At 38.1% G+C, this 26,181-nt stretch overlaps 1 protein-coding gene across 3 annotated transcripts in view; it reads right to left on the bottom strand.

Annotated features, from left to right (window-relative positions):
- The window catches only part of LOC117435689 (rab effector MyRIP-like), a 193,114-nt gene extending 167,819 nt beyond the window's left edge, over nt 1-25,295 (bottom strand). For 2 of the 3 annotated variants that reach the window (XM_059014731.1, XM_034059042.3), the window contains exons 1-2: nt 24,819-25,295; nt 2,218-2,381 (exon numbers count right to left, since the gene is read on the bottom strand). In XM_059014731.1, the coding sequence (XP_058870714.1) occupies nt 2,218-2,327 (110 nt within the window). In that variant the 5' untranslated portion in view covers nt 2,328-2,381; nt 24,819-25,295. Of the gene's footprint in view, nt 1-2,217; nt 2,382-22,907; nt 22,970-24,818 lie in introns of those variants that run through there. The other variant, XM_059014732.1, reaches the window with a different exon arrangement.
- Between the last annotated feature and the right edge of the window lie 886 nt (nt 25,296-26,181).

Here is a 26,181-nt window from a genome sequence, read left to right as displayed (position 1 = left end):
TTCTTGTTTCCATAGTAATGTGCACCAGCAAATTTGGATAGAACAGCAAAATTATCATTCCAAATTCATTCTACATTGTCTGCAGTTCGGAAGAGGCTGCTACTGCAAACTTAAAGAAAATTAAGAAACTAAAAAACTTCAAAAGCAAGTAGATTCTCCTCACCCCAACAACAACAAGGGATGAAAGGAGTGTTGAGGTGTCTGTGCTGATTTACAGCACAGACAGGGGGTTTAAAATAACTGCACAGCTTTTAAAAATGTCTCTGTGTTGCAGGAGTGCTGCAGCGCTACAGGCCATTGAGTTTCCCTGACTCGCTTGGATTGATCAGCTTAGACAGCATGAGAAAAAAATAAGCTTTTTTTTTACTTACCCTAAATAAAATGTCAAAGAAACTGAAGCAACAGTCAAATTTATTTGCCTTTGGATTTGGAAGATCCACACCTGGCAACTCCATGAAAATGAGAATGTAACAGAAGAGGAGGAGGAATTAACAGAGTGTTAGTATTTTAGCCAGCCGTTTAAACGTATAAACTCTAAAGAAGTGGTTAAACGGTGAATAATATGCTAGACGTATAAATCAGTCACATGACAAATTTCACCAAACACATCTTTTAGTAATTTATTATCATATACAGTCAGTCTGTCGCATATCTAACTGCTGTGGAGCCACAGTAAGGGCAGATATTATAAAAAGGAAGGGGCTTGGCAATTGCCTCTAAGTAGCTTTTCTAAAACAGAAAGATTGACACTGGGGCAGGTTTTATTCTTCGTTGATCTGGCACTTCATTGGTGCACTCTGTTTTTCAAGCTGTAGTGGGCATGGCATGGTATCAACTCCATGGGGTAAGAAAGTTAATAGCAAGCGTTTTTTCTGACGTAACATCTGACGTATGGAACGAAACACCCATAATAAACAGAACGCTCCAGATGGTGACTGATATTTATTTGGCCCTTACATCGCTGTGAATACGTATAACACGATTTTAAAAGGACAGGGTTTTTTGTGTAAATGAATTATGTATAGGCTTTAATTTACCAGTACACTTTTACGCACACCATTTGTTTAAAAAACAAAAAGTAAAAAAATGTCCTTGATATCCATGTCATTTGTCAACAGAAGGGGATATTTAAAAAAAAAAAAAAAAAAAATCTGGATTTCCCGTTTGTGGCACCGATCCCTGAACAGTAACGTTAATATAACAATGTATTGGAATCTGTGCATTTGATAGATTCTGTAACACATGTGAGCCGTGTTTTATTATTATTATTTGTTTTGTTTTGTTCTTTGAATATAATATAATGGAAAAAAAAGGTTTAGTTTAGTTTAGTTTATTCAGTTTGTGAATACTAACCAGGGATGTCAGTATACATCATAATGTTATATAAAGAGTGTGTGTGTGTGTGTGTGTGTGTGTGTAGATATGGTTTAAATGCTGACTACTGCACAGCATTTAAACGTTCATAAAAATGTACCAAAAGCACATCCCTATTCACTTCCCTGGAATTTCTATATAGTTATCTTCCTTGGCATTTGATTAATATAGTTCTATTTCCTGGCATTTTATGTATATACTTCACTTACCGGCATTTTAAGCACACAGAAAAAAAATTCCCCGGCATTTAATGTCTATAGTTCCCTGGCATTTTTTGGAGCTAGTTCTCTGGGACATTGATTGTATATAGTTCCCCTCCCACAATTTAAAAATAATAATAAAAAAAAAACACCCACTACATGAAAACACAGCATGCAAAAGCAATGTGTGTGCAACATGTACATGCCTCCTCATGAAAATGTTGGCCACATAAAGGTTCACTTGGCCACCAGGTTTTGAAAGCTAGTGGCCAAATGGTCACCAGCATACAAAGTGATTTGTCCCACCCTTATTGAGCTACACATGTACTGTAGGAAACTACATTTGAGCACTGTGCCTATTGTGGATTTGTGACATTGGGATTTTGCCAAGAATAAAACATTCTACTACGACTACTACAAAAACAGCTGTATTTTACTTTAGTCTACACTGTTTTCTTCTCAATTCCAAATCTATAATATCAGATACCAACAAGACGATAAATAAAATAAAAAAAACAAGAGCTTCAAAATATGTTTTACATTACACATAATGTAAGCAAATGTCAAAAATAGACAGAAAAGCAAAGCCGTGTATGCTTACAGTAAAATGTCCAGTGTCTTAACCCTAAAGGAGGTAACTTACTTCAGGCGTTCCTCCTCTTTTTTCCGAAGACACATGTCCCTCTGGACCACCTGAAGTACATGGTCAGCTTCATCTTCAGTCAGACTTGAAAGATCCAACTTCCTCCCCATTGTTCCTGGCAGGTTCTCAACACAGGCCTTCAATCAACTCTCACCAAGGGGCATCTAAAGAGAAAGATACACAATTATATTGCAGACAATTCCAGTAGCACTGTTCTCAACATAACCCTGCACTACCAGCAGTGAATAACAATGTACCTGTATTCACGTTATTTTAACTTGTATCATGTGCATTCTTGATAGTTATTAAACAGGTATTATTCCCCATTCCAGGAGGGAAATGCTTCACTAAATCTGTGTCGTCAGCACCATTGATATTGCAAGAATTTCAATCAATGTTGCAATAAAACAATTACCCTTTCCTTGAACAGAAATTGAGTGAGAGAATCATAGAATACATGTGTGTACCAGAAGTGAAGATAATGTCTGAAACTACATACAACAATCTCTATGCAGTAGAAACCTATAAAAAAAAAATTAAGATAATAATAATTACTAGATAGATAGATAGATAGATAGATAGATAGATAGATAGATATCTCAGTATTGTAGCTATATAAAGGTCAGTGTGTTTATATAGCCCTGCAAATATGAAGTCATTACCTAAAACGGTCAGATATGAGGCTATGAATGTTGGAAAAAGCTTTGTTTTACTTGTATTACACCCATGAATGAACTTGACCTAGATAGCTAGTTGTGTACCGTGTATGAAGTCAGTATGTCAAAGCATTAGGTCTTTATAATGCTGAATTTAAAACGCCACATGAATACAGTATGACAGCAATGTTAGGTTACAGGTCAAAGGGAAGAAGAATGTATGAAGAATAAAAGGTATACAATTTATACATACATATATATATATATATATATATATATATATATATATATATATATATATATATATATGAGTTTATCATTGTTAGTTATTATAGTTTAATTTTGAGGTTCACGTTTTTGATGTTGTAGACATTTTAAATGGCACACAATTATGTTGAGATGGAAAGTAAATGGTAACATGTTGACCATTTACAGTGCAGACTATTTTGTATTATTTCCTAATTGCTTATGCCTCAAAAGTATAGAAAATGGCTATTATTCCCCACAAACTTTGCTTTTGTAACCAGGAGTGATATTTTGAAATTTACCTATTTCCAATGAGAAAACGGGCGAATTTGTGTCTTTTCGTTCACATAAAGTCAGAAAAAAACAACATATGAATCCAAATTAACATGTATTTATACTAAAGTAACACAAAAATGACTACAAAAGATTTAGAAGTGAGTAGTTTTTCGAGATTTACGATTATACTGTAAATCACTTTCACGAATCAGCCCCCAAATGTAGTCTCCCATCATGTTCTCGTTATACTGTCCTTCATTGACAGCTCATCCAGGAGCCTCAAAGCCGTGCTGCTCCATAATGGTAACAAGTACCCGTCTCTTCCCCTGGCTCACTCGGTGCACCTCAAAGAGGATTACAACAGCATCAAGACCTTGCTGGACGCCTTGACGTATGACGAGTACGGCTGGGACCCCCGGAAGGTGCTGATGCCACCACTGCACATCAAATTGGGCCTTCTGAAACAATTTGTCAGAGCTCTAGATAAGGAGTCGGCAGCCTTCAAGTACCTTCAAGACTTCTTCCCTAAGCTGTCTGAGGCAAAGGTCAAAGCTGATGTCTTCGTCGGACCACAGATAAAGAAGATCCTGGAGTGCAATGAATTCCCCAAGAAGCTCACTAAGCGGCTTGGAACAGCTTTGTCGCAGTGGTTCGGGGCTTCCTGGGCAATCACAAGGCCGAAAACTATGTGGAGCTGGTTGAGACTCTGGTGAAGAACTACGGCACAATGGGCTGTAGGATGTCCCTCAAAGTCCATATCCTTGATGCTCATCTTGATAAATTCAAGGAGAACATGGGAGCCTACTCAGAGGAGCAAGGCGAGCGCTTCCACCAGGATATACTGGACTTTGAACGCCGCTACCAAGGACAGTATAACGAGAACATGATGGGAGACTACATTTGGGGGCTGATTCGTGAAAGTGATTTACAGTATAATCGTAAATCTCGAAAAACTACTCACTTCTAAATCTTTTGTAGTCATTTTTGTATTACTTTAGTATAAATACATGTTAATTTGGATTCATATGTTGTTTTTTTCTGACTTTATGTGAACGAAGACACACAAATTCGCCCGTTTTCTCATTGGAAATAGGTAAATTTCAAAATATCACTGTCCTGGTCACAAAAGCAAAGTTTGTGGGGAATAATAGCCATTTTCTATACTTTTGAGGCATAAGCAATTAGGAAATAACACTTACTACCCAGGACCCCCCAAAAAAAAAAAAAATTGTTACACGGTGTTAATAACTGCACAATAGAAAGCGAATGTTTCCAAAGAGATTCTCAAATACTGTCTTAATTCTGTGCATCCAAAGACATGTAATTAAACGTTTTAAGAATTAAGCCTACTGTTTAGTATTCTGTCCTAAACCAGCAGTTTTCAGTCCCAAACTGTTGTGACAAATTATATATTAAATAAACGGGAAGAAAATAAATGTGTTAATCAGATTATTCTGCCTTTTATTGCAACTGGAGTACCAGTCAGTGAGCAAAAATTGTAAAGGGGTACTTTAGCTGAAACCCCCAGACAGAAGGGGTACAGTTTCAAAAAAAGGTTGAAAACTCCTGCCCTAGATAATCAACATTATGTTAAAATATCCACCGCAAACGTTAGATTTTTGCCATCTTGGTTGGTTTATGAGATAGAAACAGTTACAATCAGTGGTGATGCTCAATAACAAGACAGAACAACCGCAAAACATAGAACTATCGTAGCTGGGTTTCAAAACTCATGCAAGCAACCCTCTCATGGGGATGCTTAAATATCAGTATTCATGTGGATTGCTCTTTTTTTGTTTTTTAAACAAATACTGCTCTGCATTATAACTTTCCTGTGTAAAATCCAACTGTGTACGATAGCGTAGATATGTGGGAAATTGCTTTTGTGCTCAAATGCTGCTTTATGGGTATTTGAGAGTAATCCAGATAAGACAACATACAGTAGCTTGTTCTAATTACTTGTATTAGTATTCACAATCAATATAGCTATTCACAGTAAGATTGAGAGCAGTCGATTGTGAGTGAACAGCAGTCTCCAGGTATCTCTGTGATCCTGGCAGAAGTTGTCAATTGAACTACGGAAATCCATGGGATTAATATTTGAGTTTGTACAGTACACAGGGTAACATGCAGTCAAACAACGAACATCTAACAGAAACAAGCATAATAGGTTTTCATTTTCTTTAAAGCATTATAACTGGAAATGAGAGTACATTTTACTTTATTTTATTTTTTAAACTCTTTAGTTGTATCTCAAAGCAGGTCACATATTAAATATGATTCAACTAATCAAAAATACACTTCCTGCTTCTATTTATGAGCCCAGTGTGCACTATATATATATATATATATATATATATATATATATATATATATATTCAGTCTATGAAATAGAAATGCAGGTGTTGAGCTCCATGAAAATATCATTCAAGGCCAAGTTTATGCAATTTCTTTAAGGATATTTATTTACCCACTGTGTGTATGATTCTGGGTGTTTGAACCTGATGTTCTATTTTAGTACAACAACAAAAAAAAACCCCAAAAACCAGGCAAATAATGATACAAGCAATAAATAATGATGACGTTACAAACGTTTCATCCCAAAGTAATTTTTAAGATGGAGATATAATTAATCATTTATACAATATTCACTGAGGACTACAAAATGTGCTAAAAAATTTGTACAATCAATTTATTCACAGAATTGTTCCAGTACTGATGTCTTTCCAAAAAAAGTGACCTCTTATAAAAATCAAATTAAAGAGTAAGTAGTGGGGTTCTGAAAAATACAGCGTATTGCTACAACAGTTTAAATAATATACATATAATTTCTCTTTTCATTGTTAACATCTTGACAACTTTTTATACTTATAACTTTAAAGTCTGTTTCAAAGCTCTTTTCACAATGGCTGCTGGTTATAGTACTTAGCTTGATTCATGGGTTTGCAGCGATCCTGACTTTTTAAAAGAGTACTTTGTCAAAACTGACAGATTTAATTTGTTGTTGTATTGTTGTTGTCTATAGCAGAAAAAAACTAGTACTAGAAAGTGTATTTTGAAAATTGAAAGCATGTTTAGCAAGCAGGTGGTATTGCAGACTAGATGCACTTCTGTGATACTGTAACTCCCTTTGACAGTAGATACAAGTTACCCTCTTTCTATCCAATGAACCGTAAGAACGTTTTTTAAAAATAAATGTCCCACTCACAAGTCCTTCAGTTTGAGTGCTTTGCTACCTAATGCGGTTTGGTGACTAATTTTATATTCAAACGATGACCACTACACTCATTCAATCTCTTGAGTGTATTAAAATGGTGCCACAGGAAATTAATTACGGTATGCTAAGAGGGACAAGGCAGGGGACTGCAATTAACATGTGTTAAAAAAAATGGATCTCCCAAAAAATGTACACGTTAATCATAGTAGTTAACTGCGAATTTTTGAGTTTTCCATGCTGCCATTCGGCCTCTCCTTAGCCCCCTGCACGTTTTCAAAGTGCGTGGAATCCATCCTAGCTCACTTGCGGATGCAACGGATCAGTGTGTTGAACTACCTGGATGACTGGTTGATTTGCTCCCAGTTGAAGGAGAGAAGCTGTAAGAATGGGAGTAATCTACAACTGTCAGATGGTAACGACAGACGCAGCCAACTAGGGGGTGGGGTGCGGTCTGGGAAGGCAGAGGAGTTCGCAGATCCTGGTCGGGCCGCTGGACATCCCTGTACATAAATGCACTGGAGCTGTGAGCGGTCCATCTCACTCTCCAGCACTTCCTCCCAGTGCTCCAGGGAGGTCCTCATCCATCAGAATGGCAACTTCACCCTCAGGTGATAGAGCGCATTTGGGAACAGTTTGGGAGGTTGTCTTCATCTGTCATGGTGAAAGGACCCTAGGTCAAGCCCTCTCGAAACAGTGGCTGTCCCACTGGATTGTGGACACAGTTTCAACTACATATGCTGCTGCAGGCCTACCCCACCTGGGAGAGTGGCCATGCATTCGACTAGAGCAAAGGTGCGCAACCAAACTTTTATTACGGGTCGCATATCGAGAAAACTAGTTTAATCTAATGTTTATAGCGGGCCGCACATTACTAAAGAATAATCCAAGTATAACTGTTTGCTGCAATATACATAGGCATATATATGCAATTTCCCTTAGAATTACTGTTAATTTGATTTTGTACTGCATGATACACTATCACAAACAAAAATATACAAAACAATTAAAAACAAAGTATTAATATTGTACTGTTACCATATACACACGCATTGTATAATAATTAAGCCATTTTTTTTTTAGCCAGCGAGTTGTTCAATTGTAGCAGCCAGGCAGCAATGTTGCAAAAGGCACAGGGCAGTGATGTCACCTCCCTAGCAACAAGCCTGACTCCTATGTTGAGAATAAGTTCTTTCAATGCAGCGGGTTTGTACATTTGAAAAAGGAGAGAAAGACTCATGAAATTAATTGCAGACTTAACCCTTTGCGGTCCTATGTCGGACCAGGTCAGACATTAGTTTTTCTCTTTCCGGTCCGATGTCGGACCCTGTATGCAGTACTGAGTGTCCTGTTGATATGCAGTGCCTTTTAAACATGTTTTACTGTGAAAAAAAATACTTTTAGATAGTGCGTCTAAAATAAACTATGCATGTGAAAATAAATTGGACCTGACGCACCTGAGACACGCTGAATAAATGGACCGCTAAGGGTTAAGTTGATGAGAAGTAATTACCCTCCGCTGTACGAATTAAAATGGTGTGCTGCTTTTTATGTGAAAAATGAGAAAAAGCAAGTCAAAGTTATGAAAAATATTTACGATAAATTCATAAGTGAAATGGAATAAATACACTGGGCTACAGTCAGACGATAAACGGACCGCATGCGGCCCACGGGCCGCGGGTTGCGTGTCCCTGGACTAGAGGAGTGGCTACGCCATGGGCCCTCTATAGAGGTGCCTCATTGACTGATATTTGTACTGCAGCTAGCTGGGCTACTTAATGTGGTAGATCCCTCTATGCCTTTATTAGGAACAAGGTCCTTGAGGTTGCACACTCACATCACCAACACTAGTTGGCAGTAGCGAGACATCCCTCATATGCTGTCCGCTCATAATCCCTCGCAACAGCTTTGGTATACTTTCCCAAAGGTATTGGTTCGAATTGAAAAGGAACGATAGGTTACGGATGTAACCCCAGTTCCCTGAAAGAGAAGACGACCACCAAACCTTGCAAGGTCGCATCACTCGCATTGCGCTGGTTTGATGCAAAAGAGAATGAGTTCTCAGTGTAGTGACTATTTATTACCTCGGTGAGGCGGGACCGAGGACGTCACTCCACGAAGGGTCCTATCGGTAGCTTTGATATAAAATTCTCCCAAAAGTATTGGTTAGTGGTCCTCTTCTCTTTCAGGGAACTGGGGTTACAATCCGTAAAATATAATTATTACTACTTTTATATTCAGCTACAGTACGTTATTTTACAATATGCAAGTGTTTTTCCCAGGATTTTACACTAGTATTGGGTGACTTGAATCCTGTAATTTTGTTAATTTTGATAGCATTAATCATATTAAGTAGTTTATACATAGCTAAGGGGGCAGAGCCTTCTGATTAATTTTAAAAACAAATATATTTTGAGCATTTTTTTAAATGTACATTTCAAGTTTAAAAGTAAAAAATCAGATTCTGAAAGTTGGAATTTACAGAGCAAAATATGACCCATTCTTGATTAGGGATGCACCAAATCCAGGACTCGGTTTTGGAATCGGCCCGAATACATACTTTTTGAGCAGGGTTCGGATTCGGCCAAATACTTAGGATTTGGTGAACCGAATCCAAACCCTATATCCGCCCAGACGAATATCCATTTTAATACATCCCTCCAATGTGTGCAGTTCTTCTTTAAATAAAAGACACAAATCCGTTATTGAACGTAACTGTTGTATTTAATAACAAGAACATGTTTGATGAACTCTGTCGCAGCTCTCAACTCCCTAAATTATTGGTGGCGCACGCAATAAACACGTTACACAGCTGCTGAATGCAAACATACTCCCGTATGCAAAAGCACATTCACATCACACTTTTCATTGGAGTAAAGTTATACAGTAACCTGTAATATACAGTAATGACAAACTGTTGTAGACTTTTGTGGTTTGTTGCTTTGTCTGTGAAACGTTTTCTAGAGATCATACTGAGATAAAAAAAAATTAATAAAAAGAAAAATCTGTGCACAGAAATATATATTTTTTTAACTTTACAACTGTCAGATGTGCAAGACGTTGAACAATATGTTTTAGTAAATTAAATTACGTTATTGTATTGTGCCAATACAAGTTTAACCATTTGGGAACTGCTGTGTTTTATTAAAATAATTTGTAAACTGTTTCGTAGCCTATATGGTATGTGTCACACACACGGTGCATTTAAATCAACATGGGTTTTATTTTGCAGGGAGATTCGGGTTACTCATCACAGTATTTTTTTCCTCATAGCTCTCAGACAGGGTTGTCAACAGGCTCCAGAATCTCTGGACACTAAGGCAGGTCAAGGTTTTTTTAACTGACCTCTCTAAACTGCAATGTATTCGATATGTAAAGGGTGTGTGAATTGCTTGAGCAGTTTAGCAAAGGTATTTAATTGTTTAATTGTGGTGGCGATTCTATTCAGAGAGCCTCGTAACAACGATTAATCGTACTGCTTGAATTTTTTTATACAGTAAACAATATCTATCAAAATAGTGCAACACCATTATTATAGATAACTTTACACTCACCTGCACTCTTTCATTTAACCTTGTGGCAGCAGGTAAAGTTTATATTTGTTTAATATTGCTTGCTTCACACAGTCCCATCCAGTCAGAGACTCAGAAAGCCAATCAGCTGCTGTATAGGTCTGATTGATGGAAACGATCCTCGCAAGCAGGTGTGTGCTTTCGTAACAATTAAGTAAAACAATCAAATAAATTTAGCGACAGTTCGCACAATTCACACTCACATTACTAAATATATTGCAGTTTAGAGAGGTGAGTTACAAAACCTGACCTGCCTTAAAGTGAACTGAGATTCTGGAGCCTGTTGGCAACCCTACTCTCAGATCAGGTGACACAGGTTGAAACATCATTAAAGAAAATAGTGGGTTATGGCAAAGATACAGCCCTCCTTTCTTGTAAAGTTAAACGGTTCTGTATTTTGACATTGTGAGGGGACGGGGCTAGCGGTACATTGAATAAGTTTCAAATTAAAATCTTATTCAGGGATATACCTCCATTTGGTAAAAAAAATACTATTAACTTAAAGGCTCAAACCTATAGATTGTCCACGTCCCTTGTAAGTAGCTGTCATTCAACAGGTCTCTTCAGTTTTCTTGACAGTTTTTGTAGATTCGGTATTCGGTTTGGTATTCGGCCGAATCTTTTGAGATGCATTCGGTATTCGGCCGAATCTCAAAACCTTGGATTCGGTGCATCCCTATTCTTAAGAGCTACGATGGTGGTGGTAATATTATTATTATTATTATTATTATTATTATTATTATTATTATTATTATTATTATTATTAATTTAAACACCATAGATTATATTCTCCTATGCAGACACTAAAACGAAAACAACAAGTGAATTCCCTGTCCTTGTGTATTATTTTTCTTGTCCGAGTGGTTTGCAGCTGTTACAGCAGCTGTCACAGCATTCATAAACCGCCTAACAAACTGCTGAAATACACATGAATGCATTTTGGCCCTGTACTGCTTGATTTTTTGAGTATGCTATAGTGTGTGTTTCATCTGGGCAAAATTATGATGCAGGTTAAATTAAATTAAGGATATACAGACCCAAAGCAGATTAAAATACAGTATAAAGCAGAAATTGCATTTTTCATAGATGTTGAAAAGTGAAGTAACATAATATTTTGATATTAATCAATATTTAATTATTATTAGAGGGAAGATTTTACTTTGTTCTTTCTTACAGAGCAAGAGGGAGAGTCTTCAGAGATTAACAGGTGTAGTGGAGATATTGAGAGGAAGCTAGATCAAAGAAGGAAGTAGTCATAGAAATGCAGAAATCTTTGTTCAGTTATTTAAAAAATGGAGGAGTCAGTAGGAGCAGAAGAGCTATCTGCATGTGAGGCTCAAGTGACCCCAGAAGCAGCAGCAGGGGAAGAACTTTAAATAAAAAGTAACATGTAGTCTGACTCTGAATTTCATAGGAAAGCAAGTGAATTACCAATTTGTTGGACAGAAGATCAAGGAAAATATTTTAAAAGAAAAAAACAACAACAGTGGCTCAAAATGCAATATGGAAAACGAGGTTGTGTAGGGAGGCTAGGTTTTCTTCAACATTTGCGGAGCTCAAGGCTACCTAAGGAATGGACTGAAGTTAAGATTTGTAACAATGTAGAAACAAAGTAAGCCCAACAAACAGCACACAGAAAGAAGATATGGGAACACAGAGAGAATCAAGGGCATCAGGATGCAGAAAATATTATGAAGCAAGCCAAGGAGGGCTTTTTTTGTCCCATGTGCAGAAACAGCAGGCTGAACATGAAAAAAATCTTATTTAAAAAAGATATTTCAAACATCCTATATGATTGGGAAGACTCAACACCAGTTTACAGACAACTATGGTTGCCTTTCAGACGGGAAGACTGCTGCAGTCAAGGAAGACGAGCAGAGATTTGTGAAATTAAGAAAAAAAATTGTAAAACATATGATAGAGAAAGATCTTAAATTTAGTGTGCTTATCGATGATTGCACATCTGTTAGTTGTCAGGCAATGTTAGTTGTATGTGTTAGAGAAACCAGCTACAATATTTTTTGGTTTGTTAGAATTAGAAGACACTGGTTCCAATGCAATCACCCGACAGCTTCTAAAATGTTTACTTCACCATGTTCCTGATGAGTTCTTAAAAAGGAACTGGATATATTTTACCACAGATGGAGCATCCACAATGACTGTTTGTGTCTCTGGAGTTGCAACACAACTAAGACAAGCAGAATTATACCCAGATCTTGTGGTATGGTACTGTTATAAATCACAGAGTGGAGCTTGCTGTGGGGGACACTATAAAAGATAATAAACAATTTTCAAGCCTTAATGGACAAGCTGTAAGTTCTTTACCATGCTTAACCAAAACAACTTGAATTGCATTTCTTGGCAGAAGACTTAGCAGTCATCTTCAAGACAAATCGGCAGAGTTTTTGGCATCCTGTTGATAGCATCCAGTGATCGCACTGTCAAAGCTGTTTGTCTTCTTTATCCTGCCTTACATGCTTACTTCAATGCAGCTGCAGCAAACCAAAGCAGAGACAGCAAAGAAAAAAGCAAATACAGAAGACTGACTGCAACAGCATTCATAAAAAACTTAAGATTAATGAGAGGTGCCTTAAGTGAGTTGGCTGATCTGTCACTGAAACTCCAGGGTGACTCCATCGCCCTCTCTGAGACTCATACATTGATTTGTCGCAAGATCAAAGTTTTTGAAGCACTGGGCAGTGGAAGGGAAGCAGAATTCACTAGATTGGCTACTGAAGGAGCAAAGAAATTAGAATTCCAGGGTGTTGCTCTTCACGAAGAAAGAAAAGTAGTAGTGAAAATAATATACTTACACCCATTAGGAACTCTGTTAGTACCCCAAGAGTGAGTAATCTTTTCTTCCTGAACTGTAAAGGTCCACCATTAACTCAGTTTCAAAAACGGAGTTATGTCAGAGCTTGGTTGCTACAGGGAAGGAGGAGTGAAGAACACAAAGCATGCAAGGAAAGGGAGCATAAAAATGGAACTTGACACAAAGGGTGTCTGGTCTTTCCTTTAATAGACAGACAGGGCCACTTTAAACAGACTGGGTTTCAAATTCACGCCTTGAGACTGGTGAACATTACTGCCTTGTTTACCCAGTTAAACGCTAAGTCTTATGATAAGCTGTATATTTTTTTTAAAAATAACTATTGTCTGTTAACCTATTAAGTATGGTTTGGGGGCGGGAGCTCCACCCTATTCTTTCATGTCCTATCATCAATCAGATCTACTTCCTATTTAACCGTTTGCCGTCCTATGTCGGACCAGGTCCGACATTACATTTTCCCTTTCCGACAGGGTCCGACATCACCAAAAAGACGTAAAACACAGGTCTCTAGTCATTTTTTCTCCGGAAAACCATTCAATGGCCGAGTGAGACCGATAGGAACCAAAAAAAAGGGGGGGGGGGGGGGGGTAGATCCGAGCAATACACATAGCCCTGGCACCACGGACATAAACAAACAAGATAGCTGCTTCTGCATCCAGCGCTAAAAGAATATCACAGACATTTGCAGAGCTTTTTGAGATGTTATAGTACTGATATATATACAGTGCCTTGCAAAAGTATTCAGACCCTTGACCAATTCTCTCATATTACTAAATTACAAATGGTACATTGAAATTTCGTTCTGTTTGATATTTTATTTTTAAAACACTGAAACTCAAAATCAATTATTGTAAGGTGACATTGGTTTTATGTTGGGAAATATTTTTAAGAAAAATAAAAAACTGAAATATCTTGCTTGCATAAGTATTCAACCCCTGTGCTGTGGAAGCTCCCAGTTTACACCAATGAAAGAAATAGCCCTAACGAGGACACAATTACCTTACCATTGGACTCCACCTGTGAACCATTAAAGTTGCTGTCACATTTTCTGGATAAAAACCACACTGTTGAAGGATCATTGGTCAGGCTGTGAATCTGAAGGAAAATGAAGACCAAAGAGCATTCTACAGAAGTTAGAGATAAAGTAATACAAATGCATAGATTAGGGAAAGGGTACAAAATAATATCCAAGTGTTTGGATATCCCAGTGAGCACACCACCCATCACACCACCCAGGCACTGCCAAGAAAAGGCCATCCCTCAAAACTCAGCGCTCAAACAAGAAGGAGACTTGTAAGAGAAGCCACAGAGAGGCCAACAATCACTTTGAAGGAGCTACAGAGTTCAGTGGCTGAGAGTGGAGTAATGGTGCACCAGTAAACCATATCCAGAGCTCTGCATAACACTGGCCTGTATGGGAGGGTGGCAAGAAAGAAGCCGTTACTCAAAAAGTACCATCTGAAAGCACGTCTGGAGTTTGCCAGAAAGCATGAGAGTGACCTAGCTGTGATGTGGGAAAAGGTTTTGTGGTCAGATGAGACCAAGATAGAGCTTTTTGGCCAAAACTCAAAGCGCTATGTGTGGCGCAAACCTAACACTGCCCATGCCTCAAGACACACTATCCCTACAGTGAAGTATGGTGGTGGCAGCATCATGCTGTGGGGATGCTTCTCATCAGCAGGGACTGGGCATCTTGTTAAAATTGAAGGAAGAATGGATGGAGGAAAATACAAGGAAATACTGCAAGAGAACCTGCTTCAGTCCGCTAAAAAACTGAAGCTTGGGAGGAAATTCACCTTTCAGCAGGACAATGATCCCAAGCACAAGGCCAAAGCAACATTGGAGTGGCTCAAGAACAAAAAGGTGAATGTCCTACAGTGGCCCAGTCAAAGTCCTGATTTCAATCCCATTGAGAATCTGTGGCACTATTTGAAAATTGCGGTCCACAAGCGTCGTCCAACCAACCTGAACAACCTGGAGCAAATCTGAAAAGAAGAATGGGCCAAAATCACTACGACACTGTGTGCAAAGCTGGTACAAACTTACCCCAAAAGACTTAAAGCTGTTATTGCAGCGAAAGGTGGGGGGTTGAATACTTATGCAAGCAAGATATTTCAGTTTTTTATTTTTCTTAAAAATATTTCCCAACATAAAACCAATGTCACCTTACAATAATTGATTTTGAGTTTCAGTGTTTTAAAATAAGAATGTTACATTCTGGATGTTTGGTCACATAACTACAATATTTCTCTAAAATGAGTCCAGCCTCAATCAATATTTATCAGGCAACTCCCTTGCTTCTTAACAGCTGGAGATTTCTGCCAGTACAAACAGGTGCCAATAAAAGTGTCTGCTACAACTGGTTTGATCTCAGCTGTTGCTGATGCACACTTTTTCAACTTTTTTAAACAAAATACACTTAAAATCAGAGAGTCTTAGTAAGGGGTTGAGGCCTTAATTCTTACAAGGATATACAAGAAAAAACAGTCAATACCATCCACTGAAAATCTTTTGCAAATATACTAACTCTTTCAATGTCACAAGGGTACAACACATGCATACGTGCAAGATGTATCTTTAATTAAAAAAAAAAAAAAAAGTTAATCAAAATTGCCACCCCCATCCACTCCAGTCTACAGAACCTAGAGCCAACTGATCGGCTGTGGAGTGCCTTGATTGATCGGGTCAATAAAATAAAGCCACACAAACCTTTCCAATTTGAAACGGGAAGAAGTACTAATAGAAAATGTTCATGATAAATATTACAACATAAGAGCATCAAATAGATGAAACTATCCAGTACAATTATCTCAAAATGTAATTACCAATAAAATAAACTGGAAGACAAATGTGGTAAAATACATTTATGAGATTATTTTAATGTGTTTTTTAAGGAGGTTAAGGGGAAGAGCACCAAATAAATCCCTCAAGGCTGTATGTTATACATCAGTCTGTCGCGTATCCAACTGCGGTTGGTCCAGAGTAAGTAATGTAAAAAGTTGGGTAAATTAATCCTGTTTTAAATACCATTATAGACAGCTGTAACAATTACTATATTCACACAGTTATTGTTTTGAGATTCATATAATATTAGGGAGCTCCCCTAAATCCTTTGTTTAGAAAAATACAGGTAATTGATGCTTGTGACAGGGTAGCCATCTGCCGCGTGGGTGCGTGCATTCGCTGTCGAGTTACTGCGGCTACTCACCTGGCTGTCGGCGGTTTCAACTTGCTTACTCACTCTTCGGTATCCACCCCTTTCAATTGTAACACAACTCGCTTTTGCTTTCCTGTAGCATTTTGCATAAAGCTTGATCATGGCAGATAAATGGTTAGGGTGGATATGTGACTGGCAGATACATGATGGATTACTGTACTTGTTAAACAAAGAGTCCCTGAGATAAATGCAATTCATTAGTCCGGTGGACACAAAGACTATGAGCAGACTCACAATTAGGTAACAGGACGTTTAACCCTGACACGTGACAGTAAATGCAATCAAAACTCCCTGTACATCCCAACTTAAGTGTCAATACAGCTGCAAATTCACGACCTTCTAATGTCCAGGGTCATCATAGTGTTGGTGCAGTTTATGCTGTTCCAGGGAATGTTGCTTAGTATGCACTTGTTTTGCATTTTCATTCCTCTAAGCTGCTTTACTATTCCTGAAATATGTTGCATGTCACTTGATAACAGGCTTAAGTACACATCATACAAGTTTTGAAGAATTATGCATCTCTTGAGAGTGCCCTGAATAAATATTACAAGAAATGCATACAGTATCTGTAAGAAGAAAGAAGAAATAGACCTTCAATTCTTGTTTGTTACGAAATAGGTCATGACTTTATTATTGCTTCACACAACTATAGACAAGAAATATAAATATTCTATCCTGAAAGTTCTGCATGGTGGAATGATTTTGTAATGAAAGCAACAATATGTCAGTATTCTTGAAGTCCTGGTATTACATAAATACACTGAAATACAAATCAAATTAAAATGCATCTGGGTTTTGTGTCAGTAATGGTGTAGTATCAAATTAGATTTTTTAGTATTTTTATTGGCCCTTCACCTGTCTATGATGCTTACAGTCTTAAATTCTATCTCCCTCCCTAAGGAAGAGGCCAGGATATGACCGAAAAGTTGACCTATCCTGGTAAATATCGATCTATATTTCACACAAAGCAACATGAGCATCGGTAGTCTTCTTGGAAGTGCTGGCAGAACTGAGCCCCAGTGTGTAGGTAACAAGCTCAGATGTGTCTTATTAAATTTACAGTAAAACTAGGAATGGATCAAACTGCTATGTAATGGAAGTCTTACTTCCATCCCTACACAATTTGGCAATGTATTATAAGGCTATAGAAAAATGTCCCATAATTGCAAGACTTTGCTTTTGTCTTCAGGTCAGTAAGAAACTGATTGTTTCTCCCGGTGCTTGAACATGTGTAATTAATGAATGTCGTTCAAATGTTTGAATTTTTTTTACGGTATGAAATGCTCTTCAAATTTCTTTATCAACACTTGTACGTTCTCATCTTTGGAAAATGTAAAAGTATTGTATATTTCCAAAGCTTTGTCCCCTATCACATGCAACAATGTACTGCACTGTACCTTTTGAGTTTCAATTCCCGAAACAGTCATAAACAGTTCAAACTTCTGTTCTTCCAGTTGTCCGATATGTTCCCCTCCATTTTCAATGTTTCAGGTGGCTTTAAACATTCAATTTTCTCTGTATTATTTCAGTTTTGATCCCTCTCTGACACTATGCATTACAGTCACACAAAGGCAGCCATGACCAGCAACAACGTTCATTCAGTATCCCTTAGAACAAGAGCTCCAATTAGCTCCATCACTGAGTAGCGCTCCCCCTAGTGACACATTCTAGTACAGCACATATCAATGATTAACTAGAACAACCCATTTAACTAACATATCATTACAGTAGTAATAGTAGTGATATGCTAGTTAATCAAACTAACAACTAAATAAATCATGTGCATATTAAAATATATTTGTAAAAATGGATATTTGGCAGCCATTTTGAATTTGATTTCCGTATTACTTTTCTTGCTAATTCCTATATAGATTTTAGTGCTGCTGTATTTACTCCTACACAAGTATCAGTACATAGTGCTGTGTACCTACTCATTTTTTTGTTTGGGTTCCATAAACTTTACAGTAAAATATCAGTATGCTCCAGTGTGTAATTGTATTCTTTTAAATACATTTTATTCAAGTGTATTCAATTCATTTTGTTTCTCTTTGTAATGTTTTGCCATGCTGTGTTTTGTATGTGTTTCTTTATTGAGTGCTGCATTTATTTGAGCTCGGGTAGGGAAAATAATTGACATGTTTCATTATTGAGAGCAGCGTTTATTCAAGGGTGGCGTCTATTACAAATCTGATATCTGAATGCAGTGCTTATTCAAGGGCGGCGGTATTCAAAGTAATACAGTATTTGTATTCTGGATACATGCTATCCAGCAGTGACATTTTCTGAAAAAACAGATCAAAATAATCCAGATGAAAGTAATCTCAATCATAAAATATAAAATTACAAAGCCAGATCACTTTGATCCAGACTACAAGTTTTGAAAAACCGGTATCCAAAAACCTCACATGACCCTTTATCATCCATCTTAGTTCACAGGTCAAAGTGAAGGGTACTTTTAGATTTCCATAACACTGAAAATATAAAGGCATCTGAAGAGGTTTACGTGGTATTAGCAACTGAAGTACCAGCAGCATATTTATATCAGCAGGGTGCTTAATTACAAAGTTTTAAGTAAGCAGTGGAAGAAATTATAAATTCAGTCAATGTAGAAAGAATTATTTTGCCATCATAAGGTTTGTGAATTCAGCAACATGCAATTACATTAGTTCTTGACCCCCCTGTTGTAACCAATGTAAAACAAAAACTAATAGTATAGCTTATGACTAACCACCCCCTCTCAATCTTGTTATTTCACCATACTGCTTTACTCCTACGACTACTACAACTAAAGTGAAAATGACCTTCAGATGATTCTCTTTTGACCTTGCAAAAACAGGACTAAATCACTGCAGAAATAAAAATTTGAAGGAAAAATCATCTTGTTATAAAACCATTAAAACTGAATATGGGCTTCAGAGATGTCTAGATTCTTAAAACACAAAATGTTATTTTGATAAGAAAAACTATTGATATATGGTTCTGTGACAATTACTATAAATTACACACACTATAAGGAATTATTATATATTATATGAAATGTGTTTAGTGCCTTACAGTTTAATGTCATGTTGAAAAAATTAGCTAATTTCCATTAAAATGTTAATCATATAAAAACACATTTGCAATCGCATTAATTTCACTGTTGCTTTTACCAGCTACAAAAAAAGATTTCACATAAAGAACCTCCTACTGCTGAGTGGAGTGGTGCAATGGTCAAAAGTGTCCTGTGACAGAAATAGAATGAGGTTGTAAATCTCCATCCCGACCTGTGAGGGCGCTAAACAGCGAAAGTAGAGTTCTTTGGACGGGCTGGCCTGACAATTCTTTCCCCAGGTCGGGAAGTCGGTCTGTCTGGAAGAAGGAGAGACTCCGTTGCAGGAACATATTCACCCGGAAGGGAAACGACGTAGCAGCTGCAGATAGTAGAGACAGCTGCACTCGTTTACCAAGGGGTCATGCGTGACAGCATAAGAGGGGATGGAGAATGGCAATCTACTCCTTCGCTTGGTTTTGAGTGAGAGCAAAACTGGAAGGACCGGGAGAAACCCCAAAAAGAATATAAAAAGGATTTGTGAGTGTTTTTGTTTGTTTGTTGCTGTTAGTAATTGTCTTTTGTTTTTGCAAATCACTAGACAGCTAACACGTCTCCGGAGCTGTCGCCTTGGGCCAGCACTACCCGGAACAACAACACCACAGTCACTGTATAATTGTTATCACCCACCAGGAGCACTACTGCATGCACCCAGGACTGGTGTCCATGTTAGTATATTGTTGGACGGATATTCGTGTTTATTATTTGGGACTGCAACCCTGTTATTATTTACTCCGTGCTCTACACATTGTTGTGTATTGCCAGAGATTATTATTTGGTCACCAGACCTGGATACAATTAAAAACTGTTCCAAACTGGATTATAACTCTCTGTGTTTCATTACTGCACTGCATCATCCCTGCACCCGCACGTACCACTTACCACTTTGCCACATGCCCTCATATACACAGCTTAGATCTACAGATTGTAGGATAGATCCAAAAGCAGGTGAAGTATGGGGTTTCCCTTACAATAACATCTACAATACAACTTTGACTTTGGCATTCAAAATGTGAACCATGTTTCCTAACAGGCTGGGTTTTTAATACTGCAAACAAGGTAATCATTTCAATACATTATTTAGAGCAGGTGTGCATGACCAGTTACTCTGTCAGTGGAGGATGTGTGATCATTACAACACATTCAGAAGTATACAGTACCATGCTGGTGAAGGCTTTAGTAGGGGACTTGTATTCAGTCAAACTTATTTCAAATGCATGTTTGTTAGGAAAATGCGATGTTAGGAAATGCGATAAAATTTAGGCTGAACATAACACAGTTGATTATTGAGATGACCGCAAATGGCATGCAACCAATTTCAATTGTGGAGAACTGGATTGAGCCAGATTACAGAAGGCTGTGTTGATCTTTTTTTGTTTGTTTGTTTTTCTGGGACTGAGACGAGTGATGTTAATAGGTTTTTTTTTATGTAAAACAGAAGATTGCTTCCATTTGATGTGTTTTTTGGTCTTCTTTTTTTCTACTGCTGCAGTCATATAAGTACAAACTATTGCTATTAGTAAATTATTATTATTATTATTTTTATTATTATTATTATTATTATTATTATTAAACTGAATATTGATTCTTTGAATTAACGTGGTACTGTACTTGGAATAAAGTCAGTTTGGTGTGAACATATCTAGTTCTTGTCTCTTATATACAGTAATTTGGATAAACTAGTGATTTGGATTTTAGCACTGTTTGAATAAATAGACTGCATAACATTTCTGTAATAATGCAATTAATACTCAACCTCTAATAAAAACAGATCATTATCATACCGCCAATGCTATTATTTTTTCATATTGCTTCACTGTTTTTATAAATGTATTTATATATACAGCTTAATTTAGTAATACATTTGATTTAATTTAGTAATTTTTTTCTGTCAAACAACTTAATGGGTTTTTAAATAGGCCAAGCCTTCATTTTTCATGTACAAACGAGATCGCAACATGCTGATATGCGACCAATCTTTATTAAAGCTATAATGAAAATAAAGCGTTTTGCTGGACAGACTAATACATCGATATGACGAGTAACTGTATTTAAATTAATAAGGATGAGTCGCTTTGGCATTTAAATGAAAAAGTTAGACTTATGATTTAAAAGCCCATTTAGTGGTTTCACAAAAGAAGAAAAAAATGTAAATTAAAACAATACTATTTACTATTAGCAAGTTTCTCAGTTGTGATTGAGATACATGAATGGATTAACAGGAATCAATTGCATTTAAGGAGACCTATTAATAGACATATATGCGGTAATTTATAGAAAGCTATTTATTTTGAAATGCTCAGAGCCCTTGCCGCTACGCACTTTTCCCAAGATGGCCAACTTCCGTTTTTCTCCTGCTGTCGAGACCGCACATCGAGGGGGACGCATACTACCCCCCTTACACAGCGTCTTATCAAAATGTTTTTATTTTAATGTTTAAACTATATATTTTTAAAAGTTTAAATGTTTATTAAATTAAACGGAATCTAGCACCCCTAGCCCTGGCCACCCCCCTCTCTGCACCAATCACTGATCACAGATTCCGGGCAGGCGGCAAAGAGCGAACCTGACTGGAGACAGGCAATCAGCCAAAATCACAGACACACCACACACACACACACACACACACAAACACACACACACTGTACAGCAATACACAGAAATACAACTATTTACAAGAAAACTATTTGAAAAAAAGTTATAGTCCCGGTCCCCCTGCAAGTTCATTGCAGCACACACAGAGTCCCACGCAGCGGTACTGCGAGACCCGATGCTACACTGCTCTCCTCTCAAATACTTCCCGGCCTGGGAAGAACCTGCTTTGGACCGGTAGCGGAGAGGCAAGCGGTGCGGTCTTACCGGGCGTCCGGTGGTGGTCTGCTGGATAGGTAAGCTCCCAGTAGTCGGGGGCTGATTTGAGGGCGATGCAATGTGTTGTCTGGGTCTGGGCGAGACACAAAACCCGAAGCGGAGCTTGAGGGCAATGCAATGCAACGTCCCTGTCTCTCTGGTGCGGGGGCCGGCCTGGGCGAGGAGTTTAGTCCGGGAGGAGAAGGCACAGGGGGGAAGAAATAGGAACAGACTTGTGGTGACAGTGCGCTCGGTTCCGAGCAGTAGGGCCAGGGCAGCGCCGTGAACGTGGGGCTGTAGAGGTGTAGGGTGAGGAGGGACGGCTCCCCTCTGGTTCGCTCGCGCGGGCTGGTCACCTAAGTATGGTGCTAAGCAGTCCCGATGCAGCACCGCTGTTAGACTGGGGAAAGGCAGTTGGACCTGGTAGACAACCTCGCCGACACGCTTCAAGGCAGGGGCCAACCCAGGGGCTGTTGAGTTTGGGGCAGCGGCGGTGGACTCAAGCGCTGACTCGGTGCAAGATGGCAGCAGTTTTGATGGTCTGAAGGTTGTTGTACTGGCAGAGGTCTGTTCTGGCTCTGCAGTCGCAGAGAGTTCCAGGTTGAGCTTCTGGGGAAGCAGCATGAATCTGGGTCGTGGAGGTGGCACGTCCCACAGTGGGGTATACTCTTCCTGAGGTCTCCATAAGCACACACACACACACACTGTACAGCAATACATAGAAACACAACTACTTACAAGAAAAGTCCCGGTCCCCCCGCAAGTTGAATGCAGCACACAAAAAGTCCCACTCAGCGGCACTGCAAGACCCAACATTACAATACATTTCTTAGAAGGTACCTATTGTATTGAACGTAGACTTAGTCAATAAAAATGTTTCCAAATGCTTTGTCACATTTTACAGCCCCTTGTATTGTTGTGAATGGGCTTGTTTGAATTGTTGATGCACAAAGTGTTCAAACCAAACAAGCTTCATATCAGTGCGCTGCGTTGTATGTAAACAGTGCACGGTGATGTGACATGCAAAGTTGTTTGCATGAATATATACAAATATCATGGATGAACAGAATAATTCCAACACATTACAATGGTACCTGTATGCGCCGTTATTGTTAGACTACAGGGGTCGATTGCAGCGTACCAAAGTTAGTCCATTTGATGCATCTAACTAGTGGATTAAGCAGGTTTAGTCCACTTGATTGGACTAAAGTTAGTACACCCGCTAATCCCTATTGCAGCATACCAGAAGATAATCATCACAGGTAGATCATCCACTAAATCGGACTAAACAAGATCCTGACTGCAGCGTACCAAATCTGATGCGAGATGATCCTGTTCAGGAGGACTAACTTAGTACTATGAAGTATAAGACTAACTTAGTATGCTTGCTCGTCCTACATTTGTACAGCTCATTTTAACACGAAGACAGCACCATTATTCTCTGAAATGATGTCTAAAAACTAGTTTAGTGAAAAGTGAAGCCTTCTGAACCTCATTCTGAACCCTCTGAAGCATTTGGTTCAGTAAAACTACTAGAGCAATGTGGCACCCTTTTCCTTTTTTGTCTAATTTATTATGGTTGAGGAACAAAGTGTTCTGAAGAGATTGGTTTTGTTTTTTTCATTAAAATATTGTAAACATTTATAATAATGTGCCACCCAATAAGATACTGTGTATTTAAATAATAAAAAAATGCACGTTTGATGTATTCAATTTAACCTGAAATGTCTAATGTGTATTAAATATAAACAACAAATTTAGAACTTAACGTTCAGTGTCAGCTATAGGCTACTGGCAACTTAAAATGCAAGTATGATACTGGTACACTGCAATCGACCCCAGTAGTCGAACCTCTTCACACAACGAGAGTGACGAGGATAGCCGCCAGTTCGCTTTAGCAACAGTCAGTGTTTAAACCCACCCGCAATTCTTTGTGATTGGTTGCAAATATAAATGTTGACTTCAGTAATTCTCCTGATTTGCACGGCGCTGTAAGGCTTTCAACCTTCCCTTTAGTCACATCAATTGTCATTGTATTATTATAAGTTATAAATAGTAGTAACTGAGCAGCCTGCATGCAAACATAAAATACAATGTTCTGTTAACGGCGCGGCAATGCTCAAGTGAAAAAAAACGAGACGAGGTGTGCGTCCAAAGAAAAGTTCTGGGGACACTGAGACAAGTACCAAAAGTGGGACTGTCCCCTTCAAAACGGGATGTCAGGTCACTTTATTTATATCTTTATACAATGAAGACTGAAGGACTACACAGTTCAATGCAACCCTACTGTCTGTGACCTGGAGGAATGTCAATGAAGTTTACATGCCGAGCCCTGGATATATTGGCATGTATCTTATCAGCTCATCGGTTCAGTAATTGCTGGCCGCCACATAAATGCACCACCACCACGAAAAATGCAATCAAGCCCTTCCCCTAAACAAACGACAATCTACTGCTAGTTGCGGTATAGTTTACATTGGTTTAAAACTATTGTACTTAAGCCAGGAAACTATAACACAAGGCAAAATACGTTGTTGATATACATGGGTTTGTAGTTTCTCACGGCAATCGTCTGAACACCCACGCTACATGTGCTCCATCATTACTTTAAACTGCATTTAATAAAACGATGGTAGACGTGTAACTTACATATATTGACAGGATGGATGTCTGTGTAGGAAAAGAGCCAGTGCAGCCAGATACAGTCCTCCAGTCGCCCTTTCCTTAGGTCAAGGAATCCTATTCAAAGTTAATGAAAACAACACTCCTAAATAACTCACCGATACTTCTCGGTGCAATTGCAAGTCTCTTAAAAAAATTATGCAGCAAAACCCGAATGCAGCGCCAATGTAGCCAGTCACGCGACTTGCATAAGACTGACACTGCTGTCCACGCTGAGGCTTACGTCCAGTTAATTCTGTACTGTCACGTCCAAGTACTGATGAACTTACATTTTGTAATTATTCTTATTATTTGAACAGTAATGTAATAGTCTAATAAAAAGAGAGTGCGACCTAGTTTTCAAGGGTGTTACTCTGAATCAGGGAACTCTGTTGGGTGATTCCATTTTCAGAATTCAGCCAGCACCTGAGCCTCTGTGCAAGGCAGCCAATCAGCTGGCAGAGCGAACCGATGTACTGTCCTTACACACAACAGCAGCCAAAGGACTCACATTTGTTAAATTCTCATAAAGCATTTAATTTTGTATTACGTGGTGTAGTGAAAATTGTGGAAGGACGTATCCGTTGTCCTGATATCTTAATAATGTACATTTGATGTGAATACAACTAAGAATACAATTGCGGTAAAATTGTTCTAATTCGATCTTGTGTGAATTAGCCTGTCAGAAAATAGCCTGATTAGAATATGAATGATTTGCATGTCGTTGCATGTAGTAGCCTACGGATGTAACTCTGTTTTGCTGTTATAACATGTAAATTTCAATGAGCTCTCATTCGTGGTAAAAATAAATACTTTAAATTGAACTGAATTTAAAAATAAAGGAACAAGGGTACATGGATGGCTTCGGCACAGTGGTTTAACCTTGAGGGTGCAAAGAATGGACACACTGCTGTTATTACCTTTACTCTTGGATGTACTCCCTTTCACTTTTAAAATAATTAAACATGAATTACTCATTCTCTAATGTAAAGTGTTTGGGCCCATCTAAGGCTGTTCTGGGACTAAATGCTTACTTCAGCAGATTCAGCACATTGCACAGTCAGCAACCCTCATTAATTATAAAAACTTTCAAGAGTAATTTAAATGCATTTTTTTTAAATGCACATTATTTTAGATAGTAATTTATATATTACAATGAATATGTTTTTTAATTACCAATACTGATCCAAGTGTTTAAAGCAACCACAGTAAATCACAGTTTAGAAAATACCTTACAGAAGTGTTGTTGAGATACAACAAGGTATACGGTTAAAAGCTTTTGTAAGCATGGTAAAAGAAGCTATACATTTAGTATGTGGTTCTCATGACAACTGGGGTAGCCTGCCAATGA

This window comes from Acipenser ruthenus, chromosome 3 (assembly GCF_902713425.1).
Source record: "Acipenser ruthenus chromosome 3, fAciRut3.2 maternal haplotype, whole genome shotgun sequence".
Lineage (NCBI taxonomy): Eukaryota > Metazoa > Chordata > Actinopteri > Acipenseriformes > Acipenseridae > Acipenser > Acipenser ruthenus.
The sequence above is the reverse complement of the archived record's forward strand: the minus strand, read 5'-3'. Positions and strand labels throughout refer to the sequence as shown.